Genomic DNA, 13,958 nt, shown 5'->3' with positions numbered 1-13,958 from the left:
ACTATTATTAAAAGAGTTTTTCTGTCCTCAATGCCATCTACCTCTAAAGCCCTTGATAATAGAGAATCGAGTTCAATCTCAATCTGTGGATCAGGGTTCTTTCTTCCACGTGTATTAAATTAAATCAAGAATAAATGGCGTTGAAAATAGTTAGGAAAGTTTTAAGAAGCAGAAGATTTCAAGAAATTTATCCTCTCTCCAGAGTGAAAGCCACTTTTTAATGGAACGAAGAGGATGAAGACAAATTCGAGACTACAGGGCTTATAGAGGATTAGCCGACGAATCTTACAATTTGGCTAGTTTCACACGGCAGAATCCCGTCTCCTGAAAATCATATTTCATATTTCGCAGCTCTCCTATGCTTTCACATGGGGACCTTACAATTAAGCCGACGTTTGATCAAAGAATGACTCATCACTTTTTCTCCCAGTCTAACTTCCTTAAAAATACAGATAAAAGATTTATAATTTCAGATTTGGATTCAGAAAAGAGTAAGTCCCATTTTCGAAAATACCCCAAAACAAGAGAGTTATGGCTGTTTTCAATATAACTTTCCATTATTATATGATTATATAGTGGAAACGTACTAAGATAATAAATTCTTCTTTCTCACAAAGGGACAGGCAAAGGGTTTAAGAAGTTTTTAAACACTTGAAAAAATTTAAACGTTGAAAAGATGAATCCAAATATGAAACCAGATGAAAAGATGAATCCAAATATGAAACCAGATGAAAAGATGAATCCAAATATGAGATCAGAAATCATCTCCACCAATCACCCAATAAAATACGCGGAAAAGGAAAATCTTGTACAGTAAACTAACTGAATTTCAATTGTCATTCAACAATCTAATTTATCAGGTTCAAATCATGGAATATCACTCCAAATTCCCAGTAATTATTGACTATTTCTTTGCAACAATCAGAAAAATCTATTATAAACATACAGAGTAAACATTGTGCTGATCTGAATCGATCTATGGTAATAATAAGAATTGAAAGAATAGAAAATATCAATCTATTTCAAGTAAAACGAAACTTTGTTTGTGTTTGTATTAGAACTGCTGAGTGGATAATGCATACTGAAAAAGTCATGAATAGTCCAGACCAGCCTGGGGACTTTGATGCTATTTTTGACACCAGAATCTCCTTTTATTTAAAGAATGATAGGGAATGAAAACCATGTATCATAGTACAAAGCAGTTCGATACTTTGTATCATGAGTAGTGATTAACATAATCATGGCTTGTCGATTTTAGTCACTGAGCTGAATTCTCAGTCATATAACTATGGACCATGCGCGAGCTTTTGCTTTTGAAGCCATGTTTTGTTAAAGCCCGTTACTCAGAAAGAATTTTTTGCAGTCCTTATAAATTCTGTTGAATCAAACATATTTAACAAGTTGCGCTGAACCTGGTAGAATTAATGGGAACGGTAAAAAATCAATCGTACAAAAATCGATGTGCATGTAACTGGATTTAGAAGATCCATACGATAATGAGGACACTGGTCGACAATGGATGTCTAAGAGTTATCTACTTCTCTCTAGCACAGTCCCTCATGCTGTATGGGATTGTAGGATTGGGAGGTACAAGCTTCTTGCACATCGAACCGCTCCTCAGGGTACAGAAGCTGATCATGAGGGTCAGCAACCAGAAGCCTCCACGCTATTCATCAGACCAGCTATTCAATGAGTTTAACGTGATGGATCCAAGACAGCTTTACTCCAAGGAGATACTATGCAGATTACACAAGAACTCAACAACATTTCAAACCAACCAGAAACCATAACCACAACACCAGACACAGGAATCTTCTCATCACCAGTGTTGCAAGGAAGGCACTATACCAGAGACATTTCAATTAGCACCAAAATTATATAATCTACTTCCTGCAAACTTTAAACAGATTAATCATCCTAGAAAGTTCAAAACAATAGTACACAAATGGTTGATGTGCAAAGGAAGACAGAACATAGAAAACATTATTTCAAACAACAACTAACCACCTAATGACTTACTAAACACTAACTGATTAATAACCCGCACAAAAAAAAAAACAAACAAAACCTACTCTAGAACATGGTACGCCATAGTGGAGTAGGTCAATTTCCACACAGAAAAAACTTAACAAGTAGAGGACACATTATAAGAATTTTTTACTAACTATTGTATGTAATTGTAATTTACCTAATATTTTGTTAATTGATGTTGTAGTTTTGGGTTTTTTGGGAAATAAACATTTATTTATTATTATTTATAATGTGTTCTATCAAAATTTAATGATTATCACAGAAATGTTTAAAAGTTAAAACGTTGGGTGCAAACCTACCTACTGTACTGCCATGGGGAGACAAAGAAATTGATGAAAAGCTTGATAGCTTGTATAGTGATCTGGATATCTGTTACACGTTTTTAGTTCAAGACATAATATGTCTTGACTAATCTGATTTTTCAATCCGCAGGAAAACGTTGGTTTTTCAAAGTTATCTTATTCCCTTATTTTTGGGAATTTTAAAAAATCAAGAATAATATCCCACCAAAATTCTCGCACGGATACAGTGTAAGTTGTATTATAATAGCTACATTACATAAATACTGTATAGTAAAGTACCTGTTCCTTTTTACTTTATAATTAAATGATAATAGGAAGCTATATTAAAACAGCTATATTAAACAGCCATAACTTCCCTGTTTTCTGGTATTTTTGAAAATGGGACTAACGCTTGGTAGAATTTGGGGTTGCTGAATCCAAATCCTCTCTATCTTCAATTTCATGAAAGATAGATTCTGAGAAAAAGTTATGACTGGAGAGGTGTAAGATCCTCATGTGAAAGCAGCGATTTGTCCGCTAGTATCTCGATCAAGACTGGTTTTTGCCTGTCTCGAGGGGAAATAACGTGATAAAAGCCGGTTCCTGGCTCGGGAGCCCCATGTGAAAGACACGATTGGACTCAATGTGATTCGTCAAAAAAACGTGAACACTGTTCAGTGTTCAAGTTGCACGTCTCCTATCGTGTGAAAGAGGCCGCAGAGTTCCCATTCTGTGGCTGTAGGCTCTAGCCACAGAATACATACAGAATGGAAACTCGATCAGAATCGTGTTGCCGAAATCTTTAAATAAAGTCAAGCTATAGTGAATTCCACGTTATAATGGCAGTGAAGAAAGATGGGATGACAGGGTTGCCGATTCTCACTGCCGATTTAGTATTATTTATTATTTAAAGGGTTGCCACTCCATTTTGTCATAGACTATACTAAAAAACAACCATCTATATTGGATAGTTGTAACTCGAATTTTCCAATTACTTTTGATCTGATATTAGTTATAATCAATCCTAATAATAGTAATCAATATTCCATGTTAAATATATTATGTTTATCAATTGAATAACCCTTTACATAATTTGTTTAAAAAGCGTCCATAGCTGAGATATGATTTTTCCATCCTCACACACACCTGAAATCTTGGCTGCTAATTTAAAAATCTTTTATACAACAATCAACTATCAAATAATCATAAATCAAATTATTCCTTAGATATTCCATTTAAATTTCCCTTAAAAATAATAGCAATATAGAAATCCTATTTATAATAGGATAACTTCAAAGGTAATAGTTCTGAAATAATTGTTCAATACTTATACTGGTTGGTAGGCTAACTGAAGAATGTTGTGAGGATGGACCTTAGACCAGTTATAGAATAGACACGATGGGAAGTCTAGCCTCTAAAGCCAACATCTACTGCCATATCGCCCCATCGTGACGTCACCATCGGATAGAAAACTTTCAGATTGTGTCTATTTCAGATGGAATTAAATTATTATTTATGAAAATGGTAAACTCCCGCTGCGACCCCGCTGAAATAGACACGATCTGCTATGGAAAACAATGTTAAACTCTACAGAAAAGTTTTCTATCAGATGATGATGTCACGATGGGGCGATATTGGCAGTAGATGTTGGCTTCATCGACTTTTAGTAAGAATATACAATAGGGCGTGTCTATTCTATAACTGGTCTAAGGGATGGACAAAGTCTAGGATGGTCAAAATTATCAACTTGTCATTCCATGTATAATTCGTGTTTCTCATATGGTAATTCTAAAAATTATTTTTCACTCATTCCAAAATACATTTTTAGATCAATTACATGACTTGTGTACTGAAGTATTTTGGTAGAATGAAGAAAAAACATGGTGGCTGAGGATTGTTTGTTTACATCTGTACAGTCACTGTCAAAAGTGAAAATAAAATATTTCTGGCAAACTGACAACACTGCAAAGCTAGAAAGGGATAGCGCTATCTGCTTTGTCAAATTATAGAAAAGGATAACAACACTATAGTCACTGGTGGACCTTACTATAGCCAGTGCCGCCCATAGTGAGATCCACATTATGATGGCAGTAAAGAAAGATGGGAGACAGGGTTGCCAGGCTGAGCAACAAGTAGGATTGCTTTCCGGTGCTAGCCCTGAGGATGTATAACGCTCTACCTGATGGAGTGAGGAACCTGGACATCGGGTGCTTCAGGAGACAAATTGAGAAGTGGTTAGTGAAGTCACTATTCGACACTTTACAATAATATTTTGAGGCAAACAAAAACACCATTTCAAACTGTGATGCTTTCAATGATGGGCCATCTTGAAAAACCAGCTAAATATCTACATTTAATTGTTTTTATATGTTGACTAAGTAAACAAACGTAAATTAATGTTCTTTCTGACATAACTTATATTTATCTCATTACTACGACAAGAACCAAGTCAGATCCACTTCCAGACACAGTCAATCAGCTCTGGTCATGACACCATGACTTGGCTCATGACAACAAAGTACACGAAAACTTCATTAGGATATGGATGATGTCATGCCTAGAGAGTCAAAGAAAATGGCGTCAATCAAAAACTATGCATTTTGGGAAAGGAAAACATCAGATCTGAAAGACATTCTGAACCAGGCGTATGACAGACTAATGTTGAGGGGCTCAGAGATTGACAAACTCAATCATTAGGATGCAAAGAAAATCTATGAAGCAGAGGTAAAAACTAAAAAGAGGGTAACAATAATTGTGGCAAAACATCAGCAGAATGATAAAAAGAGCAATGGACTGTGGGAAATTATAAACGAAGAAAGAGACAAAAAGTACTCAACAATTAGGGAGAATCTACACCTAGACCACACTATTTCTGACCCATACATACCATGTTAACAACATTTTTGAATTCAAATTCAGTGATGAATGTGAATCTTAATCAGCAGTTTGGAGTGAAGTTAGGATCAGATTCAATTTTTGTGTTTAATGTAATTTTTGAATTCAAAATCAGCAATGAATGTGAATATTTTTCAGGATTTTAAAGTAAAGTTAGGATGAGGTTCAATTTTGTTTGCAGTAGTGTGATGTCCAAGGTTCAAGGGATTGTTATAGCCTAAGTTTAGTCTATTGATGTTACACAACAAGGAATTTAGTGGTGTTGTTAAGATTATTCATTTTGTACTATAGTGAAGATGAGTGAAATATTAATGCTTGGAATGATCTACATTTCATGACGATTATGAGAAATGGTGACTATTTTTTGTAACGTGTAATAAAAATGTTCCAAAACTTATAATCCCATCTTTGATCTGTTTATTTTCCATAGGCCTACAATAGACTGATAGCTCTTGATTAATCACTATTTTAAGCTTGACAGATTCACCTATCCATGAACTATCTATTGGCTATTCTGCTACTGCAAGATAGGAATTACAAACTTTATTTCATTTGTGCAATGTAAGTGACCATGTTTATATTTTTTATTTGCATGCAATTTGTGCCAATATTAAAAAATATTACAATGCTTGACAATAATTATTAATACAGTATTTTTCAGTTATAAGTGATGATTTAGTGAAGTATTCTTATTTAATTTGGTTTTCAACTTTTCTAGATTCCTTATAAATATTTTGGACTCAAAATTGGACAAAAATCATGAAGTGTAAACATATCCTATCTTTAAACAATTTCTATCTAGATTTGGGAAAGGAACAGTTTTGGGCTTTAAGCCTGTTGTACTTTTCCCAATCATTCATAGTTGAGAATTATATTGTATGTATAAATAAATAATAAAATTAATTGAATTGAAAATGAATGAAGTGCATTCATAAGTTTCTCTAATATATTTGAATATTTTACAAGTTTGCAGCATCTCAACCTCAGAGAGAATTATTTAGGACTTGACAGTCTACTGAACGTATATTTTGTTATCCTGATAATGTAAAGTTACTTAATCTTATAAACATTAAATTACATGCTTATTACAAAAGCATACTATTCTTCACCTTTTATATAAAGATCACAATTCCCAGTTTGTGTTAGCCTCAGCTTGTGAACTACTGTTGAGTTCAGTATGGTTCAACTTCTCACCACCACTTAGATTGGGTAAAGAGTTGCCCGATGTTTCAGAATAGTTGGAAGTTGTTGAAGCTTGTTCATGTTCTGTTAAAATTATTTGTTGAATTTTGGAACGAATTCGTAATTTTTGAATAGCACTGAAGTCAGCCATGTACGGAATTAAACTCTTGAAAAACTGCAGATCATTATTGTTATCCATGTCAACACGATTGTTGTTAATTTTTCTTTTATGTTTTTTAACCTCCATGGACTCTGCCACATCAGATTCGTCAACGGCAATGAGATCCACTTCCACCTGTATGGGATAATCATGGTCCATGGATTCTCCAACAAGTGATGTGCTTGACTGATTTATATCTGGGTGCTTTTTCTTGATGTGACGGGTTAGATTTCCTGTGGAGCCACCAGCACAGCTTAACCTTGAAATGAAATAAAAATATATTTATTTCAAAAAAATTCAAAATCTCACAATAAAATACAGTATCATCATCATTATTGGCACTACAGCCCATATAGGGCCTTAACCTTCACAACCAAATCCTTCCATCCCTATCGACATTATGCTGTTCTTCTCCATCTTCTTACACCCAGTCTTTGCAAATCATCCTCCACATCGTCAACCCACCGCTTTCTTTGACTTTCTTGTAGTCTTCTTCCTTCGTGTTTGCCTTCCAGCACCATCCTTGGCACCCTCCCTTCCGGCATTCTGTGCACATGACCAGCCCATTTCAGTTTCATACTTTTCACAACAGATAAAACTGGTCTCCTCAAACAATCTTCAAAGTTCCTCGTTTGTTCTCATCCTACAAATTTCGTTTTCCTTGATTGCTCCAAAAATTCTTCTCAAAATCTTTCTTTCACTCTCTGTAGCAGACCTTCTTTTCTAAGTCCAAGCTTCAGCCCCATGTCACTATTGGTCTTAAAATTGTTGTGTAAATTTAAATTTTGCCTTTTTTGACACATTCTTGGACTTGAGGATATTCTGCAGGGCGATATAGAACCTATTTCCGGACATTATCCTAGCATCCATTTCTTCAGCCACATTAGTTTCGTCTGTTAATAGATTAGGGTGCCTAAAACTTGAATGATTTCACTTTCTCAAAGGTTCTACCTGATAACTGTATCTGTGCTCCATCATTCACTGGCCTCCTGGACATAACAATTACTTTGGTTTTCTGCATATTAATTTCCAGGCCTACTTCTCTTACCTCATGTTCTAGCTTTTCATATATCTCTGTCAGATCCCTCCTATTTCTTGCTAGTATGGTCACGTCATCTGCACAAGCCATTATTTGATATATCCGGTTGAAGAGTATGCCCCCGGGGTTATTGGTGGTCACCTTTCTGAAAACATTTTCCAGTACAGCATTGAATAACATGGTTGCCTCAGTCCCCTTCTCACCTCAAAATCATCCGTTACACTTCCATCAATCTTGACCACAGCTCTGCTTCCTTTCATTGTCATACTTATGAGACGGATCAGCTTTGTGGGGACATTTAACTCTCAAATGCCTCAAGAAAGTGCCTCATACACTTTCACCCTGCTGATAGTATCATATCCATATGCCTGTTAGAAATCAATATAATATCTGTTGCACGTTGACATCAAACTTATAACATTTTTCCAGAATTTTGTCTGATTGTGAAGATATGGTTGGCTGTTGATCTTCCTGGCCGATAGCCACATTGATATTTTCCAATATTGCATTCTATCAATGACATCATCCTTTTTGCTTAACTTTTGGCAAAGACTTTATACAGAATACTTACTAGGGTGATTCCTCTGTAGTTTCGGCACTCCTTTTTGTCCCCCTTTTCATGAACTGTACAAATTATACCAATGCTCCATTCTTCTGTCATTTTTTCTTCTACCCATATTTCATTGATTAGAGCATGCATCCTCTGTACAAACTTGTCTCCTCCTTTTTACTTTCCTTGCCCTATTACCATAGGTAAGGAAAGTATTGCTTTCCAGAAAAAATTAAGGTACCCTGATTTCACGTTTTCTATACGTTTCAAGGTCCCCTGACTCTAAAAACATGATTTTTCAACAAGTTCTGCCGTGAAACGTGGTGTTTCATTTGAGAATATAGTTGTAGAAATTATGTATATGCTCCACGCTACGGCGTTGGTGGCGTAACATGTGCTCACTTCGACGACGTGTGATGACAACTCTTATAGGCTCAAGCAATATCTGTTGTGAGATATTATATTTGACCTGTGCAGTAAATGTCTGCAAACTCTTACCATTAATCCTGCTGCTCCAATCTCCGTTGAGATAAAAATAAATAAGGAGTTCCAATATTAATTATATAATTACAATATTTTATATAATTACAATATATAAAACACAATTCAATCCCACCTTCAAACCGATCCACTACCATTCAACAAATAGTTCAGAGATGCTGAATCATACCAGATGGGGTCAAAGATGGAATAAATCAGGAATGCCTTATAATTTTCATAATCCTTAACATTGGCTGCTGCTCCACTGTAGACTGGTGACCTTATAATATTATAACAACTATGATAGGATTGATACCTTAAGTAATTTTAGTAAATTACTATCTCCAAAATTAGTTCAATCAATACTAAAAAAAAAAAAAAAAAAAAAAAAAAAAAAAAAATAAATAAAATCGTATGGCTTTTGTTGGTGGGGAGTTCCCTTTCGGGAATGTTCCACCGCCTGAATATATAATTTAAGCCGTCAATGGGCCTTACGACTGTCATACTTCAGCCGGGACCGACAGTTAACGTGCCCATCCGATAACACGGGAGTGATCTGGTTAAAAAACTTTTGGTAATGAGAGGGGTTCGAACCCGGGATCTCTATGCTGCTACGCAAGCACTCTATCCACTAGACCACGGATCACTCAATCAATACTATATATTACTGATTCAAATTAAAGATGTTATTGGAGGTATCTCCCTTCAAATTATTATGAGTCAAACTAATATTGAAATACAATGCAATAGCATGAGATTGGTAAGTTTATTAATTATTTATTGATAAACAGAGCACAATGATTGGGGAAGGACCAATATGCACAGCCCAAAACTGTTTCTTCCCCGAATTTTGATTTATACACTATAAATAGTCCAAAAGGGAGGTTAGTTCCATACACTTGAATTCAGGTCCAATTTTCAGTCCAAACATTTGAAAACAGAAAAGTTCTAATTTAGATTGTTTACAAACCAAATTGAATAACAAAATAATCACTTAAAACTGAAAAATAATTATTAACTTAGAAAATTCTGATATACTTTAATTTAGAATATACCATATCATGTCAACAAATCAGATATCTTGAACAAGTTGATTAAAATTTCTAGATAATATTTCTCTTGAGATAAGCTGATTGATTGCAAATAGTTCAACAGCTGAACATAATTCTGTCTCACGCCCACACATGCACTCGCATCTTCCGTTATCAATAACAGATGACAAAATTATCATGTGTTTTTCCAAGGATGAATAATATTATTATCCTTTTCATCTCCTTCAGCATGTTTTCCCAGGGATGAGACCTAGTGCAATAGATTTTTTATATCATAAACCTACTATGTTCCAAATTTCGTGGAAATTGTTCCGTTTTCGAGATCCGTTGGACATAAATATATAACCATATACACATATACAGGAATTGCTAGCTTAATATAATAGGATATATTAATAATACAATAGGTCAATATAACATCATATTAATACTCGATTTGATAGTTGCTGAGCTTCATACAATTTAATAAAGCAATCCTTTAACTAGAAAATTCAATTATGATTCAATGATGTAGGCACGTTAATAATTGAGACTTGGCCTATAAATGCAATTATAAATTTATTACAATAATTAAAATTTTAATCTCAGGGTTCGTTTGGTTCAGCAGCAATGGAAATTCTAGGTATTTATCTAAACTAATTCTTACTGAAAGAATAATTCATTATATTGATTGAAGCTGATGACTTAAAATTAACAATGGTACCTAGCTTGCAAGCTTTAATTCGATTTTCCCCCACTTCACTTCAACTATTTGATTACAAGCTTGAGATTTTTTATTTTAATTTATAGAATATTTGATAATCGAAGTTTTATAATCGCAATCGCAGTTACCTACCATAACCTAATCTTGGACTATTTATAGTGTATAAATCAAAATACGGGAAGAAACAGTTTTCAGATGTGCCTGTTAGTCCTTCCCAAATCACTTTAAAGAATAATTGTGTTCTGTTTATCAATAAATAAATAACGAGCAAAGCTTGGTGCCCCGATATTAGTTTTTCAATGCAATTTTGAGTTACACCCTCATTTATTGCCTTTATCTATTTCTTAGCTCTGCCACCTTTATCAATAATTCGCCGTTATTGGTCTGATTGGATTTCAAAACTTCCTACTGCATATTCTTTAGACCTAGCATATTAGATCCAACCCAGGGATCTTATTTTTTGCTAGATCTTTGATGGCCAAGATCTTCAAGCATTGGTCCACTCACTTCCTCTTGTTTCGTTCTCACATCATCATAAGCAGGTTCCGCTTCTTGTTGGCCATGGTTCAAGACTTCATCAAAGTGTTCTCTCCATCTCCTCTTTATTCCTTGTTCATCTCCTATCATATTTCCTATAGTGAGGTCCACGTTATAATGGCAGTGTACGATTGACAATACTGTTGCTTTCCTTTTCTATCATACAACAAAACAGATAGCGCTATCTCTCTCTCGCTTTGCAATGTTGTCAGTTTCACAGAATATTTTATTTTTACTTTTGACAGTGACTGTACAAAAGTGAACAAACAATTCTCAGCCGCCATTTTTTTCCTTCATTCTATCAAAATACTTGAGTACACAAGTTGCATAATTGATTGAAATGTATTTTTGGAACAATTAAATAATATTTAGACATTACCGTATGAGAAACACAAATTAAAATACCTGAAATGACATTTTAAAAGTTGATAACTCACCATCCTAGACTTCATCCATGCTTCATTTAGCCTACACGTAAAGGTTAGACCCACTCGTACCGGTATAAATAATATTGAAAGGTTATTTTAGAATTATTTCCATTGAAATTACTTATTTTAAAAAGGATTTCTATTTTTCTTAAAAGAATAACTACCAAATAACTTAATTTCTGTTGTTTTGAAATTCAGATTGTTGTATCAAAGCTTTTTAAATTAACCGCCATTTCAGGTTTGTATAAAAATAAAAATCTGATCTCAGTTATGAAAGCAAACTTTTGAATCAAATTATGAAAAAAAAATATTTCCTTGATTAATTTGACATTAAATTGATTATTTTTTCAAGGAAATGATAATTATTATTAGATCAAATAATGGGATGAATTAAGTAACAGCTGTGTACACTCAGTGTCAAAATGGAGAGACTTGGCAACGTTTTTCTCCTATCTTTCTTCACTGCCATTATAACGTGGACCTCACTATAATATATCCTTGCAGTACACTGCCCTGGGTTGAAACCCTTTCCTATCTTCTCTGACTTTTTTGTAAAACTTTCTCATCTTTCCTCTGCCATAATGCTCTTCTATACTTTCCAACTTCTGCCTCAGCTGCTTCTCATATGCTCTTTTCTTTCTTCTACATACCTTATCCGCTATCCTTCTTTCTGATCTATAATCTTCCACAGTTCCCCGTGTTTTTTTGTGGATCATTTTGATTCTGGCCCTATTTCGTCATTCAATTGCAGTTATGCATTCTTCATCAAACCAGCAAGCCCGAATTTCCTTCTTTCTAGAGCCAACTACTTCCCTTGAAGCTCAATCACACTTTCCTTCAGAATGATACATTTTTCCTCTACTCCCTCAGTGTTCCATGCTTCCTCCTTCTGGTCTAAATAGTTCTTCAAGCATTCCTCATACGGTATCTGTCTGACACTGCCTTTTCTTTCAGTTTTGCAAATCAAAACAAGCTTGTGTTCTTGCTCTCTTGTTGTTTGTCACTGCAATACGCTGTCTACAACCAATCCTGACCATATAGTGGTCTGAGTTCATATCAGCTCATCAACAGCTTTCCACATTTGTTATATCATACAATACAGTATCTCAGAACAAAACGTCATAAAAATATACATGTACAGAACAGAACAAGTATACCGAAAATACATAATAATAATGTTCATTAATCTCTGCAATATATGAGGAAAAAACCTGCATAGGTGTAAAAGCCTGTGCCGATTTCGAAATCTAAAAGACCAGAAAAACAGAAAGAACTATTTGGGAAAAGAGAAATTATTATTATTAGATATCAATATAGATTAGATATTGATTTAGATATATTTCAGATTTATTGGATAAAAATATTAGTTGAAAGGAAAGAAAAAGGTGAAAGAGGAGAAAGAGAGATATTATTCTGTAGTTAATTTAGTAGTAGGATAAGAATCATAATTAAAAGGAAAATTATTAAGAGTAGAAAAAAGAAAGAATTATAAGTTTTTCATACGATTCAAAAAGCAACTGAGGTTGAGAAACATTTGAAAAATAGTTTATCAGCTAGTTCATACTCTAAAATGTGTTTATCTATATTCTTGCACATATTATAATTAATTAGTTGCAATATTTAGTGCATCACTAACAAGAAAATTGATTTACTTATTTGCTACAAATGAGGATAAGGCTTTTAGTAAATAGTTGTCTTACGGTTGAACATTTAAAATCGTGAAATCATTACTTGGGTACAATCTGGGTTTGGATGATATAGCTTTCATTAGGAACTTCTGAATGACAAACAATTTATTAAAATGAAGGTTTCAGGATCCCCCATGCAATTATTTCATATTGCAGAACTGGTTGGCCATAGGCAAAATAAACCAGCCGAGCAATGTCTCTATTTCTAAGCATGCCAATGTTGTAGAATTTATAAATTAGGAGCCTACCGAACCTTAGACTACGACACAAGCTATCAATATGTGCATCCCACCTCAAGTGTTGGTCAATAACAATACCTAGAAACTTTTTATTTTATACACATTTTATCATGGGGCAGTCACAGATGCCATTAGCATTCAACAAACTACAATAATGAATCTAAGTTATTAAAATTGTCTGGGAGACTCGACTTACTGGACGAAAAAGATACATAAATACTTTTTTAGAGTTTAAGGTTAAAGTGTGATTTGTAGATAGTTTTCAATTTTTCTTAGACCCTTTTCACAGATGACCTTCATGTTCTCCCAGGAATTAGCTGTGAAAAAGAGAGTGGTATCACTATTTCTATTACCTTGAAAAGCAGTATCTGCATATTCCTTTATTTCCCTCTACTTGATCGAAATGCAGCCACACAGTACTTTTTCTTTTGGCCGGCATTGCATATAGGACTGAAACAAAAAATGCAATTAAATCTACTAGCAGTTCTGTTAATAGTAGACCTTGTACATATTTTCAAAATTAACAGCAAATGAAGATTTTAAAATATTTACAATATTAATAGCTAACTTATTCAGCTTCCTGGCTCACTTTATTCTGTAAGAGGTTAAAATCAAATCAAATAAATGAAAAGTTGGAAGTTGAAAGTTAAAATTGAAATGGAAAAGTTGGAAGTTGAATTGGGATAGCCTATT

The 13,958-nt window shown here is 34.1% G+C and overlaps 2 protein-coding genes across 4 annotated transcripts in view; one reads left to right on the top strand and one right to left on the bottom strand.

The window, feature by feature from the left end:
* The window catches only part of LOC111062648 (5'-3' exonuclease PLD3), a 111,503-nt gene that overhangs the window by 21,716 nt on the left and 75,829 nt on the right, over positions 1-13,958 (top strand). The gene's annotated exons all lie outside the window — the stretch shown is intronic.
* LOC111045565 (cytochrome c oxidase subunit NDUFA4) overlaps positions 1-13,958 on the bottom strand; it is a 97,678-nt gene that overhangs the window by 77,074 nt on the left and 6,646 nt on the right. For 2 of the 3 annotated variants that reach the window (XM_039434454.1, XM_039434456.1), the window contains exon 2: positions 13,619-13,715. Coding sequence is in view for 1 of the 3 variants with exons in the window: in XM_039434455.1 (XP_039290389.1) it covers positions 6,331-6,808; positions 13,619-13,704 (564 nt within the window). In the remaining 2 variants the exon portion in view is untranslated. Of the gene's footprint in view, positions 1-6,316; positions 6,809-13,618; positions 13,716-13,958 lie in introns of all 3 variants that reach the window. The other variant, XM_039434455.1, reaches the window with a different exon arrangement.

The sequence above is a fragment of the Nilaparvata lugens genome, chromosome 8, assembly GCF_014356525.2.
Source record: "Nilaparvata lugens isolate BPH chromosome 8, ASM1435652v1, whole genome shotgun sequence".
In the NCBI taxonomy this organism is placed as follows: domain Eukaryota; kingdom Metazoa; phylum Arthropoda; class Insecta; order Hemiptera; family Delphacidae; genus Nilaparvata; species Nilaparvata lugens.
This window is presented reverse-complemented; position numbering and strand designations above follow the sequence as displayed.